The 15865-nt window shown below is 52.9% G+C and overlaps 2 protein-coding genes across 8 annotated transcripts in view; one reads left to right on the forward strand and one right to left on the reverse strand.

Annotated features, from left to right (window-relative positions):
- Positions 1-46: 46 nt before the first annotated feature.
- GTF3C5 (general transcription factor IIIC subunit 5) lies at positions 47-8840 on the forward strand. 3 transcript variants are annotated; one of them, XM_027687688.1, is made up of 12 exons: positions 47-226; positions 817-1039; positions 1547-1745; positions 1910-2105; positions 2450-2554; positions 3063-3177; positions 3846-3926; positions 4438-4535; positions 5193-5275; positions 5572-5714; positions 6362-6524; positions 8730-8840. In XM_027687688.1, the coding sequence occupies exons 1-11, from the start codon at positions 77-79 to the stop codon at positions 6517-6519; spliced, it is 1551 nt and encodes a 516-aa protein (XP_027543489.1). In that variant the 5' UTR covers positions 47-76; the 3' UTR covers positions 6520-6524; positions 8730-8840. The 3 variants fall into 3 exon arrangements, with proteins under 3 accessions (XP_027543489.1, XP_027543490.1, XP_027543488.1); XM_027687689.1 differs by lacking the exon at positions 8730-8840 and adding an exon at positions 8044-8497; XM_027687687.1 differs by lacking the exon at positions 8730-8840 and having other exon boundaries at positions 6362-7030.
- The window catches only part of RALGDS (ral guanine nucleotide dissociation stimulator), a 58647-nt gene continuing 50460 nt past the window's right edge, over positions 7679-15865 (reverse strand). For 3 of the 5 annotated variants that reach the window (XM_027687686.1, XM_027687684.1, XM_027687682.1), the window contains exons 3-18: positions 15316-15509; positions 14842-14916; positions 14486-14679; positions 13952-14073; positions 13602-13817; positions 13384-13487; positions 12964-13048; positions 12176-12253; positions 11993-12079; positions 11675-11707; positions 11310-11431; positions 11078-11173; positions 10744-10945; positions 10156-10515; positions 9908-10022; positions 7679-9733 (exon numbers count right to left, since the gene is read on the reverse strand). In XM_027687686.1, coding sequence (XP_027543487.1) covers positions 9558-9733; positions 9908-10022; positions 10156-10515; positions 10744-10945; positions 11078-11173; positions 11310-11431; positions 11675-11707; positions 11993-12079; positions 12176-12253; positions 12964-13048; positions 13384-13487; positions 13602-13817; positions 13952-14073; positions 14486-14679; positions 14842-14916; positions 15316-15509 — 2259 coding nt within the window. In that variant the 3' untranslated portion in view covers positions 7679-9557. The remainder of the gene's footprint in view (positions 9734-9907; positions 10023-10155; positions 10516-10743; positions 10946-11077; positions 11174-11309; positions 11432-11674; positions 11708-11992; positions 12080-12175; positions 12254-12963; positions 13049-13383; positions 13488-13601; positions 13818-13951; positions 14074-14485; positions 14680-14841; positions 14917-15315; positions 15510-15865) is intronic. The other 2 variants (XM_027687685.1, XM_027687683.1) reach the window with 2 other exon arrangements.

Genomic DNA, 15865 nt, shown 5'->3' on the forward strand with positions numbered 1-15865 from the left:
ACCTTCGTGCGGCGGAACCTTCGTGCGGCGGAACCTTCGTGCGGCGGTGCGGGGGGCGGGGAGCGGCGGCGCGGCCATGGCGGCGGGGCCGCGGCGGGGCCCGCGGGGCTCGGCCGTGCTGGAGCTGCCCCGGGCCCCGCGCCTCGTCTGTGTGGAGTACCCGGGGCTGGTGCGGGACGTCGGGGCCATGCTGAGCACGCTGGGAGGAGAGCAGGGCGTGTCGCGGGTGAGCGGGGCTGTGGGACGGCTGGGGGCTCGCTGGGCAGGGGTGTGCGGGCAGCCCGGGCCTGGCCCTGGGGAGGTGGGTGAGGCCGGAGGGGTCGGGGACAGGGAGAGCCCCGCGGTGGGACCCTCGGTGCGATCCCTTCAAACCCAGCAGGCTCCAGGCGTGCTGCCCCCGTGCAGGGCTTTGAGGGGTGTCGGGCGGGATTGTTAAACCCTAGAATGGTTTGGGTTGGAAGGACCTTAAGGCCCATCTCGTTCCACCCCACTGCCGTGGGCAGGGACACCTTCCACTAGCCCAGGTTGCTCCAAGCCCCGTCCAGCCTGGCCTTGGACACTTCCAGGGATGGGGCCCAGCTTCTCTGAGCAACCTGTGCCAGGGCCTCACCACCCTCACAGGAAAGCATTTCCTCCTAATATTCAGGATATTATCTTTCTCATTTATTTATTTCTTCCTAATACCCAGGATGGGAGCAGCTGCACATCCCACATGTTGGCAGGGCAGGGGTGGCAGTGTGTGGGGCTGGGGCTGGCACAGGCAGAGGGGCTGTGTGGGTGGGATGCTCACAGGGCTGTGCCTGCCCTTGCTGACAGATCTACGCCGACCCTGCCAAGAGACTGGAGCTGTATTTTCGCCCCAAGGACCCCTATTGCCACCCTGTGTGTGCCAACCGCTTCCCCACCTCCACCATGCTGCTCAGGGTCAGGAGGAGGAGCAGGAGGAAGAAGCAGCTGGACACTGAGGAACAAATCCAGCCAGAAGTCCAGTTTGAGATGGAGATCCTTGGGATTGTCACCACTGTTTACAAATTTCAAGGTAAAATGCTTGGGTTTGTGTCCATGTGGCTTAGAGATGAGGACATTTGATGGGAAAGGGAAGTGTTTCCCTTTAAACAACTCAGAACTGGAAGGTAAATCAAGTGTCCTTACTGTAGAAACCTTTACATAAACTTAGCAGACTCTTGCTCCTGAAACTTTAGTTTAAGAAATATTGTTAAATATTCTCATATAAATAATATTTATGTATTTATAATATAATATTATACTATACATACATTATATATATCATAAATATATTATGTTTACAATAATATATTATAATATATTATTATATATTCTATTGTAATATTATATTACATATTATTGTAGTATATTGTCTAGATAGTATATTTATATATAGTATATTTATATATCATTATATCTAATATATTATTCCATATAATATATCATTATATTATATATAATTTATTAAGATGTAGTATAATAATATAAATATTAATATAATTAATGAACTTCACACTGTTTTAACTTCTGTTTCTCCCAGGAATGTCTGATTTCCAGTACCTGGCCATGCACTCTGGTCCTGATGGCAAACAAACCTCCATGTATGACAAAGTCCTGATGCTCAAACCAGAGAAGGAAGAGTTCTTCAACAGGGAATTACCTCTTTACATCCCACCACCAATTTTCTCACGTCTGGACACTCCCATTGACTATTATTATCGTCCAGATATTCAGCACAGGTCAGTGCAGCTTGGAAGGTTTTTTTATATTTAAATGTTCTTTCCTCAGTGCTGTCATGACAGTCTTTCGTGGTACCAGTATGTGATAAGGGAGGTTGGGCCAAAGTTAAACCAGCCCATGGCTCATGTGGCTGAGTCCCTCCTTGCCTTTCCCTGTTCCTTAGGGAGGGATACAACAACCCCCAGGTGTCTGCTGAGAACCTGATTGGCCTCAGCAGGGCCCGTCGCCCACACAATGCCATCTTTGTGAACTTTGATGATGAGGAAATCCCAGCTAAACCACTGGATGCTGCTGTACAGACCTGGAAGAAAGTGTGCACCAATCCTGTGGATAAAAAGGTGGAGGAGGAGCTGAGAAAGGTGGGTGCCTGACCTGAGCACTCTGCTGCAGCAAGCTCTGGAGGAAAAACTGCATTTTCTCTGAATTCTCCAGAAATTCTTGGTGATTTTTACTGACTGATACAGCAGGTTTCAGTAGATGCTGCTGACACTGCTGTGTTCAGTTCAGTTCTGCAAATCAAGATTTGAATCTGTAGCCAACTCGATTAAGTTCCTTTTTGTGCCACAAGTTCTTACATTGCTGTTCCAACAGCTCATATTGAGGGGCTAAAGGCCCTGATGCTGCACTAAATCCACTTGGAAAGCTGATCTGCCATTGGTGACCCACTTCCCACTGTTCTGTGGTTGTTTCTGTGTCATTGTAGCTCTTTGAAGTCCGTCCTGTCTGGTCTCGGAATGCAGTCAAAGCCAACATCAGTGTCCACCCGGACAAGCTGAAGCTGCTGCTGCCATATCTGGCCTATTACATGGTGAGTGGTACACCTGTGAGCAAGGGAGCAGCAGCTGGGTGTTCCTGGTCCTTCACCACCTCTGAAGTCCTACCACTAAGTACCTGAGCTTAATATTATGTAAAGAGACAGAGGGAAGGAAAGCCTTGCCTTGGAACAGAAGTTAAAGCCAAGGAGGACTCAGTACCTCTTTGCTCCACTGGTTCTAATCAGTTTTGCAGGTCAGTTGTGATTGTCCACCTGGAAATAGTAGCAGAATTTTTTCCACAGAAACACCTGATTGTGACCTTGCAGGTTAGTTTTTAAAAGCACACAAATATTTGTGGTTTGATGCACTGATTGCCCATGTTCCAGTGGGCATAAATAAATACTGGCATGGCGAGTTGAGGAAAGAGCTGGGAAAAGAAATAATCTTTGGGCAGTAAGGGGAATATTAGAACTTTTCAAGAACCTTTGCACCCTGTACTGAACAAAGTGCAACACTGTGCTGCTTTTCTGTAACCATCTTCCCTCATGTGTGTTTATGCAGTTGACAGGTCCCTGGAGAAGCTTATGGGTTAGGTTTGGGTATGACCCCAGAAAACACCCTGAAGCAAAGATTTATCAAGTACTGGACTTCCGAATTCGCTGTGGAATGAAATATGGTAAAAGGGCCCAACCCACAGAGCTGCTCTTTCTGCTTTCTGGTTAATCCTGGTAGTACTTTTCTTTTTATGTGTTTTTCAAACTCTTTTGCTGTATTTCTGCTCTGATGAAGATGTCACCTTTTGAGCTCCTTGCTTACTGTAGTTATCTCTAAACTCCTTTAATACTTTATTTCATAGTATGCAATATGTCTTTCCTCATTTGGCACATTCCAGACTCTGACTCCCTTCCTTCATGTGTCCCAAGCCCAAGTGGATGTAGCAGACCATCCTCCCCCTTGCTCAGGGAGGAACTGAGCAGGAATTCTGGTGCTTCTATAGTAGCTTTTCCTTAAGGACCTCAGCATCCCATGCAGGATTTTGGGTCTTGGACCTTGGACAGGGGGTACCCCTGCTCTGATTTTGCAGAGGGCAAGTTGAGGAAAAGGAGTTTCTGACATCTAATAAGTCCATGACAGAGCTGGCATCCACTTATTGACATCAGGTCACATTTTCTTTCCAAGTTAAAGGGTTTTATTGATCTCTTCTCCCAACCTTGCTAAAGTCAGCATATCCCAAAGACCAGCCTGCCTTTCCCACACCAGTCCAGCCCTTGTGTTACTGAGCCAAGGATATTCTGCAGGGTGCTTGCCCTCAGTTCATTACTGGTTTCCCTTTTTCACCTCTAGGTTATGCCCCTAATGACATGCCTGTGAAAGCAAAACGCAGCACCTACAACTACAGCCTGCCCATCACTGTCAAGAAACAAGGTATGCTGGGCCAGCAGAAGGGCTGCCTGGTCTTCTGGGTCTGTGTGTACCCCACCCTGGTCACAGGTGGTGAAAGGTCTTCCTCTGTTCTGGCTGAGTCAAAGCTGGAGCTTTTTTTCTGGTTATAGTACAGTGCTGCCTTTAAGCCAGAAGAAGAATCTCCTGCTGGGAAGTGGTGTGGGAGTCTTGGAATCATGTCTGGCTGAGCCACAGTGTCTGTTAGCAGGCAGGAGGGAGTTCTGTGCTCAGAATTAGCAATGATGGTGCAGAGAAGGGGGAAGTTCTCTTTTCTTTGTCAAGGAAGAGTAGAAAAGGTTAAAATTATGAACAAGTACACGCTGTGGAAAAACAAACTCAGCACCTTCCCTCTGACTGCCCAGTGACATCTCTGAAGGATGAACAAAACTCATGCAACCATAGTTGCTGGGTTGGTCTGGTTTTGTTGAATCAACAGAGAGAAGTGACAATACAAGGTTGCCTCTAATAGGACTGTCTTTGTTTTTGTTTTCAGTCAGTCACACAGTCAGTGTCCACGACCTCAAACAGGGGCTGGGTACAGCTGGTGCATCTGGGGCAAAAAAGCCCCCCTCCAGCAGGTATAAACTGAAGGTAAGCATGACTCTTATTTAGTCTTGAAGTAGCTCAGTGAAATAGGAGTGTTTCCTGGTTTATCAGTCATCAGGGGGACAGCTGTGAGCGAGCTGATGTCCTCAGGTTTGCCTGGGAAGCTGCTATTTGTACCTGGCACTCCAGGACTTCACCTGCTGTGCACTGAGTGTATTTCTTACATGCTGCAAGGTGGGATTGGTGCTCTCAGCCCTAGTGTGAGGTGTGATGAGCGTTTGGCTTCATTTGATAAAATTGGAACTTCACGGGTGGTGAAATGCAAAAAATCACCGTGTCTTTTATCAGGTCATGCTGCAAAATCCAGCAGGGTGGAATAAATAAATGAGTCTTTCTCTTCCATTTTTGCTAAAATGAAAGCCACAATGCAGTGTTATGCAGTGACAGGCTGCAGGCAGAGCTGCAGGTTGAAGAGGTGAATGAAGTGTGTTCTCTGCACAGCAGTGCTGTTGTTTCTGTGGCTGCAGGGAAATTTTGGGGTATTCCTCATCCAGCTTTATCTTTTGCCACGTGCAAAACTGATATGTGTTGGAAGTGCTTTGTTCTTGAATCAGCCCATCAGAAGTACCTTTCAGTTACCCCAGAGCTGTCCTGTTACACCATAAAATGCACATGAATCCTTTCCTTCTTTCCTTCTTTTAGGAATCCATCTATATTTTCCGAGAAGGAGCTTTACCCCCATGTCGACAGATGTTCTACCAGCTCTGTGACTTGAATGTGGAGAGGTATTGCACACTGGCAGCTGAGTGTTGTGTTAGAGACAGATTTCAAAGCCTATTGCTTGTACCCTGTCCCTTCACCCCTCTCCCCTTGACCATGAACATCGGAGGTTTTTTAACTTCTGAATAAAAGTAGAACAGACTTTTCACGCACGAACTTCCTTTCCCATAGGACAATTACCTGGATAATCAACTGTGCTATTCCAGCTCAGTGAAATGGCAGTAAGCCATAGTCTGCCTCATTTAAAGCCCACACCTGAATGCAGAAGACTAATGTCTCCTTCCCTTTTGCTGCTTTTCAGCCTGCAGAAGATCATCCACCGGAATGACGGCACAGAGTCAGAATGCACGGAGCGGGACGGGTGGTGCCTTCCCAAGACCAGTGATGAGCTGCGGGACAGCATGTCCCTGATGATAAAGCAGATCATCAGATCCACAAGGCCTGGTAAGGATGCTTTGAACATCACCCTGTTGTTCTGCCTTCCTGCTGGTGTGGAGATGATGTAGGCTGAGGGGAGGATGGTGAAGTCAGCACTGGGGGCAGAGGCTTTCCTGTATCTGCCTCCTCCTTTGTGCTACCCCTCGTGTTCTTTGTGTTGTAGCTGAGGCTGTTCTGCAGTGTGAATGTGGGTTGGCATTAGGAATGACTGGAAGTAAAGGTTTTCTATTTCATCTTCCCAGTGTCACAGCCTTCAGGTTTTAAATGTCTTTGCACAGTGATAATCAAAATCTTAATTCTTACTGATGTATCTGTTGGTGGCATTTTACTTTTTACTGTCATTACTGATAGAACAAGAAGGGAGGAAGTTGTTTGTGTGTGATGCTGGGCCAAAGCAATAATATCCCAGTGAATTAGGTCAGAATGAGCTGGGAGAGGAGGCACAGTACTACAGCTCTGCTGCTGTTCTGCTTGCTTTCCTGGAGTATGAAAAGGATTGCTTTGGGCTCGATCAGATTCTGTTAAGATGTGCAAAGTTAGCTGTGCCCCCACGGCTTCTGCCTTCCTCTCACACGTTGTGTGAACTCTACTGCAAATGCCCCAAGGTTTCACTGAGAGAGGCATCACAGTGTCTTTCTTTCTTCCCAATTAAGCTCTTTTCTCAAATACAACAAGCAGTGAAGACTGCAAAGAGCAGCTGGCATACGAGACTGGAGAGGATGAGGAGGATGAAGAAGAGGAGGAAGAAGACTTCAAGCCTTCTGATGGGAGTGAAAATGAAATGGAGACAGAAATACTGGACTATGTGTGAACTGGGTCAGCAGTCTGGCTGCTGTGGACAGAACTGTCTCTTGCTCCTTGAGAGCTGAGGGTTCAGATCCATGCCCAGGATCTGGGAAAGCAGAGCTTGTACTACAATGATGCCACTCTCCCTGCACTAACTGCTGGTGGCCATCATTATGGATGTTTGGGAGTCTTTGCCTACATTTTCATAATTGCTGGCTAAGAAAGCCTCCAGCAAGCTCAACAAACTCCCCAGAGCGAGCCCAGAATCCAAACCAGCTGGTAATACACCAGGATAGAGGAGAAGCTGCATTCCCAGATCTCTCCATGTGTGGGAATTGCACTCTGTCCAGGTTGGTGGCTGTGTGGAAAATGGAAAAGGTGCCTGAGGAGATGCTGGAAGAAGCACTCCAGCATTACTGGAGTCCCTAAGGCAGGTTCTGCCCTTCTGCTTGTCCAAAGGGAATCAAAATACTGTGCCTGCCTTCAGCACTGAGCATTGCTGGCCATTTTGGAAATAAAGCCAGCAGGAAAACACATTGTCTGAGTGTGAATAATGAATAATTCCCTTCCTGGGATGTAGTGGATGTTATCCTCACTAGCTAATGCACTTCTCAGTCCTGTTTTGACTTCCCCAGTAGTTAACAAGAACTGAAGGCAGCTGGCAAAGGGGCAGAGCTGGCCATTAGTCTGGCACCACCAGCTGGTATGTTCCCACCTGGGCACAGAAATTAAAGATCTGTGGCATTTTGTGGATCTTGTGCATTCCCCAGTGTGTTACAAGCACACCTGAAGCCAAGCTTTCTTTCATAACAGGAGGAGTAAGGCCTCTTCCTCCTGCATTGAGGAGTGATGCCTCAAACCCAGGCAGATCACTGTCTCCAACCCTAAGGACTGGTGCATTTGCTCTTAAAGCCACTGCTTGTAACAAAAAGAGTAAAACCAGCAAATTGCCACTGGAAAATGCAACAGCCCCAGGTTCAAATGAATATGGTTCATTTGAAATTCAGGCCCTGGTCGCTCAAACAAAAAGCCTGGTTTTTAGTTCAAACACAAAACAAAGCTCAACTCAGCAGAGTGAACATAAGGTATTCACTGCCTCCCCCCCAGTCAGGTCCACCCATTTCTCCAGGAAGGTGCTGGCATTTTGGGGAAGGAGGCCAGGACAACCCCTGCCTGGGGGCAGAGACATTTGAGCATCAGTATTTTATTGCAAAGACTAATTACATTGCTGTGTACAAGTCACACTGGGCAGTGTGTCCTTCATTGAAGTGGTACAAAATACATATGGTACAGCCAGTCCCTCCAGTGACACTGGGCTGCTGGGGACACTGGTGGGAAGGGAGGGGACAGTCCCAGGGTAGGCAGGAGCTGGCAGAGGGAATTTGGTGCCCGAGGGAAGGGGCTGGGCTTTGGGCAGGGTGGGAGGCAGGAGGCTGCCCCTGCGTCAGGGAGCCAGGAGCTCCCATCATGTGCAGCAATGGGCAGTGGGGACACAGGGCTGGGGAAGCCACACTCACACCCAAGCAGCCTCTTCCCCACCTGGTGCCAGGGACCTGCAGCCCAGCTCCTGTCACCAGCCCTGGCCCCTGGAGCGTGTGGTCCTTCTCCTGGAGCTGAGGAAGGCACCGCACCCACCTGGCAGCTCCGACGGACGGGAAAGAGAAAAGATCTGCTGGAATGAAGCGCTTAAAAAACAGAGAGCCAGGAGCAACAAAAGGTCCCCCTTTGGTTAGTGTTTCCTACAACGATTAAAACAAGCAACTGCCCCTGCTCGAGCAACTAGGGGTAGAAATTTGGGAGGGGGGGGACTGGCGGGGTCTGCACCCCATGAGCACAGCAGAGCAAAGCTGCTGCTGCTGCTGCCAATGTCCCTCCCAGCAGCCTTAAATACCAGGGTGGGGACAGGAGAGGGACTGGGCTGCAGGGCAGGGGGAGGCTGGATTAGTAAAATGTACAAGTTTGCCTCTTCTATTTACAACCAATAAATACTGAAAAAAAAAAAATCAGTAAACCTTTTTGTTTTATACAAAAAAAAGTCTCATTGCTGCTTCTCCCATGGTCAGTGTTTGAAAAAGTCTGGTTAAAGCCCAAGGTGAGTGGCACTTTCTGAGGGTCAGGCAGTGGCAGCCGGGGCACCCGGAGCATGCTGAGCTCTCCAGCTCCTCGCTTGTCCACGCAGACCCAAAATCTCTTATTTACACAAGTTCAGAACTTTGCTCTCCTCCCCCTCGTTAGGCTGGCAGCGCTGGGGGCACGGCCCGAAGCTTCCCCCGACGGCAGAAGAGACACTGGCATTTGATCTTTGGTGCAAGTTTGAACACGGGCCATTCCATGTCCAGCTGGAGGAAGCGCTGGATCGGGAGAGGAGCGAGACCATGCAGGCTTCCAGCTGTGGAGAGCACAGGGCGTCCACTCCCTCACGGCACAGGCACAGCCCTCCTCCACAGGGCTCTGAGCACAGGGCTGCATCTTCCCAGCCTGGGGCATCCGTGGCTTCTCCCAAGGGAAGGACGGGCGGAGATGTGCGGTGGTGGCGATGCCGGCTATCCCAGGGAGGAAAGATGTGGAGGTAACCACCAGGAAAGCTGGGGAGGAGAGCACTGCGCCGGGTGGGAGGCTGTGCAGCCCCAGGGTGGTGGCTCGTGCTCTGCTCCTGTCCAACAGCCCCTCTGCGAGTCGCCGCTCCCCGGCTCGCTCGGACACAAGGCACCTACGGCAGAGGCGGGCTCCAGCTCTGGGCTGGCCGGGGCTGGACGAGTGGCGCACCGTGGAAGTTTTAAAAAATAAAACAACAAAAAAAATAGAGATATCCCCCCGCTGCTGCCTTCCCGGGTAGGAAAAAAAAGACCTGATTGGAATGGGGGCTTGTGCAGAGAGAGGCAGAGGCCGACACCAGTTGTCCAACAGCCCGGCTCGGTGTGGGAGGAGGGGGATGCACGGCCGTGCCCCCAGGCGGGGGTCGCTCCTCTCGCCGTGCAGGGCAGCACAAGGACCGGCCGCGGCCAAGCCCGGAGCAGCTTGCCCCCAAGGCCCCGTCGGTGATGGGTGGCAGTGGGGCTGAGGCTAGAAGATGCCCTTGGCGATCTTCAGGCCTTTCTGCTTCATCCTGGGCAGGGTGGAGCTGGAGCCGTGCTTGATCTTCACCCCCTTGGAGAAGCCCCGCTTCTTGAGCACGAAGTCGTAGTTGGCAGCGGAGTTCATGGCGTAGAACACGTTGGCGTTGTCGGGGATCTTCAGCTCTGAAAGTGAGCAAGGATGGGGGTCAGTCGGGCACCCTGTGCCCGAAAGAGACCTGAGAGTTATCCCCCTCACTGTCCCTCTCACTGTCACCTCCCAGCCCAGCTCTGACCTGGTGCTGCCCAAGCTGCAGGGCTGCCTGGCCCCAGGGAAGCCGCCCCCACCCCAGCACACACCTCTCTCCTCCGAGATGATCTGAACGAGCTCGTAGTCCTCAGGCCGGTCCCCGTCCAAGTTGTGCTTGGCCATGGCCTTGCGAATAACCACCGGGGTCTTGTCCTGGCTCGTCACCTGTGAGCCCAGAGCTTTATTAGCCCAGAACACTGCAAAAGCCTCCCACTAGTGCCTCCTCCCAAAATGAGCCATGCCTGCATCCGAGCAGGACAAGCCACCCCTCCCTGTCACCATGGGGCCCTGTACTAACCAGGATGCTCTTGTACATGTTGCCATTGTCCACAGCCAGGCTGACACGGATGATACAACAGTCGTCGACCTGCTGGTTGTAGAGGGGCAGCGAGAGTGAGGAGTAGCTGGAGATGCCGGAGACCGAGCGCTTGTGTGTGCGGGAGGCCGTCACCGGCGTGGAGGAGACGGAGGAGGAGGAGGCACTGCTGGAGCCTGAGCCGATGCCTGACGTGTCCAGGGAGGAGAGGGAGGTGGATTCCCAGAACTGGAGGGCAGGGAGGAGAGGGGATGCGGAGGACACAGTGGGTTTAGCTTCTCCATCGGCCACAGACGGGGCGTACCAGCGCTGGGGGAGGGAGGCCAGAGGGATCTCACTGACCTGTGACAATGGGGGACCGACACAACTACAGCCACCTGAGGCACGAGAGCCTTGCCACGCTGCCGGAGCAGCAAAGGGCAGGGGCCTCCCTAACCCCGGCGAGCCAGAAACAGCCCCCAGGACCCCCACCTGCCCCCCCAGCCCCAGCGCTGGGGCAGAGGTGGGGCGGCCCCAACACGATGGCTGCACCTGCCTCAGGAGGCCTGGACCCCAAAAGGTGCCATGTACCTTCTTCTCCTGGCAGTCGGGGGACTCGGGGATGAAGCTGATGTTGATCTCCTCCACGTCGGAGCTGCTGGAGCCGGCAGAGGTGACACTCACCGAGTCGGTGGCGTCCCCACTGCACAGGTACTGCCCACACTTGAGCTGGTCGAAGGATTTTGAGTGGGAGCTGCCGCTGGCGCAGGGCTCGGTGCTCGGTGGCTGCCGGCTGCCAGGAGAGACGTGGGGCAGGTCAGAAGGGAGCAGGGTGAGGGCGCATTTGGCTGGCAGGACCACCCCCAACTCATCCAGAGATGCCCCGTGCTGGCCCCCACTTCCCCCCTGGGACAGGCAGACTCACTCGCTCCATCGCTTGATGATGCCCGTGTTCTTCTTTGCCTTCAGCGTGTTGCTGGCTGACTCTGACAGCGGCTCGATCTCACACGACAGCCCGTAGCTGGGAGGGGAGAGAGGAGGGTTTGAGCTCTCTGTGCTGCCACAAGCACCAAGGAGGCAGAGCAGGGAGTGGAGCGCAGAACAGAGTGGTGGGACCTCCCGATGCACCAGAACGGTCCCAGACCCCACTCACTCACCTCTCGGCCTCGCTGAGCCGCTCCAGGCTGTGGAACCAGTCCACGAACTGGTCCTCCTGCGTGAAGCTGTAGTTGTTGCAGGCTGACTGAAGCAGCTTGATCTGGGCGATGACTTCGAACTCCTGTGGCAAAGGGAAGCCATGAGACCACATCTTTTTTCCAGCCCCAGCCTCCTCCACAGACAGCCCAGCCCCACGCATGCGGGCAGGTATGAAAGACCAGAATCCCCTCCCCAAAAATGAAGAACATGACAGTAAAAAAAGGACAGAGATCAACCCCAAAGTGACTGGCACAGCCTGGGCTTGCACCAGGTCAGCCTCCTCCTTCCCCCCACTGCTGTGTAGCTGCCAGGGCAAAGCTCTCACCTTCCTTCTCTTCTCAAAGTTGATCAGCCCACCCTGGAAAAGAAGGAGATGAAGGTCAGCACGAAGCAGGCAAAAAAACATTGCTCCCATCCCTCCCTGTCCCCGGCTCACTGTCACTGCAGTGTGGGTGTCCCTGCCAAGAAAGTGGCCCAATTCCCCAGGCTGACAGAGGTGGATGTGCAGTGTCAGATACAGGATGCAGTGTTGGGTACAGGATGCAGTGACAGAAACAGGACACACGGGGGACCAGCTCTCCTTTTATCAGCCCAGGCGCTGGGAGGAAGGCAAGGAGGGGGAGGATAGGGAGGAGGTACATACATCCAGGAAATCCTTCATGGCGGTGTCGAGCATCACCAGGTCCGTGAGGAAGGTGCCAAGGTAGGGAATGGTGCCCTGCATCACGCCCTGTGGGGATGGAAGGGACAGCAGGGTCAGCAGAGCTGGGACCAGCCTGGGCAGACGCCGGGGAGGGGGCACAGGGGGTGGCCCTGCCACACTCACCATCTCTCGCTGTTGCTGCTGCCGCTTCTGAGCCCTCTTTGGGTTGATCTCCAAGGTGGCAAATTTGGATGTGCCCTCCTGGATGGCGGGGAGAGGTGGGGATCAGTGGGGATCAGCACAGGTGGGAAATTGCACTAATATCTCAGCTAAAATTCACACCCGCTTTTATTGGTACAACTTTCCTTGCAGAGGGAAAGAGGGATGAGGGGACGAGGAGGAAATCAAAGCTGTTTTATGGCTCACAGGGAGGAGAGGCTTAGTGAAGAGGAACTGCTGCTCTCATTTCCAGCTCTGTGTAAATGCCTCCTCAATGGGATGTTTTGTTCCCTTTTGCATTTTGTGTCCTCTCATCCCTCAAATCAGAGAAATCAGAGCTAGACTAGGATCTGTGGAGAGGCTCCACACACAAGAAGGACATTTTTGCTGCAGCCTTTCACCAATCCCACCACCCCACCTGGAATCAAGAGGACTTTGCACCGGGCTGTTAAAATGCAGCTGCCTCTGGGGAGAAGCTGTCACCTGGTGCTCTGGATCCCATCCCACTGCTTATCTCTGTTTGCTGAATTGCTCTGCCAGCTTCAGGCAATGAGCTTTGGGCAGAGAAGCAGAAAGCCTGGCCTGGTCCAAAACCCCTGCCTGCTCCCCAGACTTGGCACACCCATGTCTGTGACTCCAGCAGCTCTGCCAGGGCTTTATCCTTGTGGCTGGAACACCGTGGAAACTTCTATCAGCATCGGCCTAAGCTCCCTGCCAGAGACAGGGTGACTGTGGGTGCTGCTTTCCCTTACCTTAATGAGGAGCTCCCGGCTCAGAGAGTGGTTGTTCTCGTCGGAGAAGATCTCTGAGAGCTCATGGAATGTGCGGAAGCTCTCCCTGCTCAGGGGGAAACAAGGGGAAAAGTCAGCAACGCTGCCACAGTGGGATTTCCTCCTCAGGCTCCCTTCTGCTCGCCCAAATGACCCCAGTTATGCTCACAGCTCCAGCTGGGCCTTGCTGTTCGGGAGCTATTCCAGGGTGTTTCACACAGAGGAAGGGAAAGTGATGACGCTTTTATTTTCTCGCCCTCCTTAGGTCCCTGACACCTCACACTGGTCCTTGGGTTTTGGGCACACTGCAATGCTGGAGCTGAGATGATCCCATTTAAACACCCAAGGGCCAGAGCTTGACCTTCCCCTTGGAGCCTCCCAGCACCCCCAGGAGCCGCTTACCGCAGGACCTCATCCCAGGTCTTCTTCAGCCGGTGGACGGCGTTGCACTGCAGGGCTGAGAGGATGGCTCGGAGGGAGGAGAAGTTCTTCAGGATGCGGCACTCCTGGGAACAAGGAGATGACAGGACTCAGCGTTAAAAAGAGCTCAAGGATCTGCCGTGATTCCAGCACAGCAAAACCTCAGCCCTCGGGCAGAGGTGGGAGGTGAGCTGTCCTACCCGAGCCACCTCGATCCACCGCTCCACCACTTTTGCCCTCTGCTGTGGCTTCAGGGATCGGTCCCCGAGGCACGTGGCGATGACACAGTTGGCAACACTGTTGAACTGGGAGACTGTGGCGCGGATGGTGGGAGCCAGGTGCTCTTTGCCCTTCTTGTCTCGCTGGGACCAGATGCAGCCCAGGCAGTGGTAAGGCACCACTTTCTTAAACAGCTCCTGGAAGAACAAAGGGATGGAGATGGGTCTCTTTGGGTTCACTGGGAAGAGAACAGGGCAGGAGGAAAAATGGATGGAAAGAGCCAGGTCTGTGTCCAGAGCACCATTGACCTGGTTGTTGTGTGAATACTCACAGCGTCCATCAGTGTGAACTGTTCTGCCACCATCTCTGGGGAGAAGGAGAGGAAATCTGGCTTCCCATCCCCGACCCCGTTCTCCTCCGCCAGCTGGAAGGTGCAGCTGCCATGGTCCACAGCTGTAGGAGAGAGGGTGAAGCTGAGCACTGCAGAGCTGCCACAAGCTGGGGTCCACGCCAACCCACACCAGTGCCCTGTGGGCACCCACTTCCCACCTCCCAGGCTCTTAATTCCCATCTGGCTTCACACCTCGAGAAACGAGGCTCAGATAAAAGGATAGTCATTTTAAACCTGGGTGCAAGTGTCTACAGAGGATTAAAGGCAGATTAGCTAATCCACTTAGAAATCCCACTTCTGGTGTAGCTGGATTAGCTTCCCAATGTACCTCTATGTAAACACAGGCAGGGTTTATGAGTGTCCAGCCATGTGGTAAGACCGGAGATTCTGGAGACCCTTAGTGCCAACAAATAGCACTTCTCCCTCCACCTGCAGCCTCAAATGACCCCCTCCACGCAGGGGAAAGGAACCCACCTTCTGCCTCGGACTCGCTCTTCTCTTGCTGCTGGAACTGGGCCAGCAGGATGCGGGCCCGGCGCTCCAGGTCGGAGCCGGGGATGTTGTGGCGCACGTAGGAGATGAGCTGCTTGAGGCAGGTGAAGTCTGGGGGCTTGCGGAAATCCTCTGAGTACTGGTCCAGCCAGGCCCCCAGGATGGAGGAGATGGTGCTGCAGGGAGGGGGAAAACACGGGCAAACTTGAGTGAGAACCGGGTGCCAGGAGAAACCTGTGTGCACCCCCATGAACCCCAGGAACACCTCTGCGAAAACACATCCCTTTGTAGGAGAACCAAAAACTATCACCAGAGCCACCCACGGTGCAGTCACTTACTTCTTCAGCTCCATCCTCTCATCCACAGCGTGCCTGGCATGGTCCCCATTCACCTGCACGTGGAGTTTGCCATATCTGGTGGGGCACAGAGAGGAGACAGTGAGCACTCTGGACTCAGCTGCCTCTCAGTGCTGCCTCTTCTCCCTCCACATCACCCCCACCTCTGACAGGGGTGAGGATGAACCTCCTACACAGTGTCCTGTTCCCCCCTCCTCTAAAACAAGCCCCCATATTACAGGAAGAGGGAAGCAGCCAGCACTGGCCACCTCACAGAGGGATATCAGCTGGAAGAGCTCCAGCTCTCTGGGAAGTGGTGTCCTCCCTGCCCTGCCCCAAAACCTCCAAGCAGATGGAGTTGTGAGAAGCCATCAGCCCTCCAAGGCATTGCAGCAAAAGGTGTTGGGGCTCTCTTGGCCGAGGGAGTTCAGACACCAACCACCCACAGCTGTATTTCGGGGCTCAAGGCAGCCTCACCTGTTAAGCAGCAGGTCCAGCACTTGCTTGGTGGTGGCAAAGGCCCGGTAAGTGCACAGGAAGATGGTGACATAGGTGGAATCATTGCCCTTGAAGGCTGAGACCAGGTACTCCACCAGCTTCTCCAAGGTCCCAGCTTTTATCGTCCGCACCTTACACGTCTCGTAGAGGTTTAGGGCTGACTCATTCTCAAACTGCCAGGACAGGAGCAGAAGTCAGTGGGCTGGGTGAAGACAGACACCACCAAGTGCAAAGTGTTCCCACCAGCTTCACAAGGGTCAGGTCTAGGCTGGGACCACAGACCCCTACAGTGCCTGGGGCTCTCCTAACTGGGAAAGGGAAGCTGGGTCTCCTTGGACACCAAACACCATCAACCCAGCTGAGATGAGCATTTGGGAAATCCCAGGAAAGGCTTCAAGGTTGCCAAAATCTAGATGCAAATCAGAGTTACCCTATTTTGCAAAATGGGGCTACAGGTTGTTTCCCCTGTGCCCCTTCCCACGGGGCAGAGGCCAGCAGGTGCTCCCATTCCCTGCACCCAAATAAATAC

This window comes from Neopelma chrysocephalum, unplaced genomic scaffold (assembly GCF_003984885.1).
Source record: "Neopelma chrysocephalum unplaced genomic scaffold, ASM398488v2 Primary Assembly neopelma1_74, whole genome shotgun sequence".
Classification (NCBI taxonomy): Eukaryota; Metazoa; Chordata; class Aves; order Passeriformes; family Pipridae; genus Neopelma; species Neopelma chrysocephalum.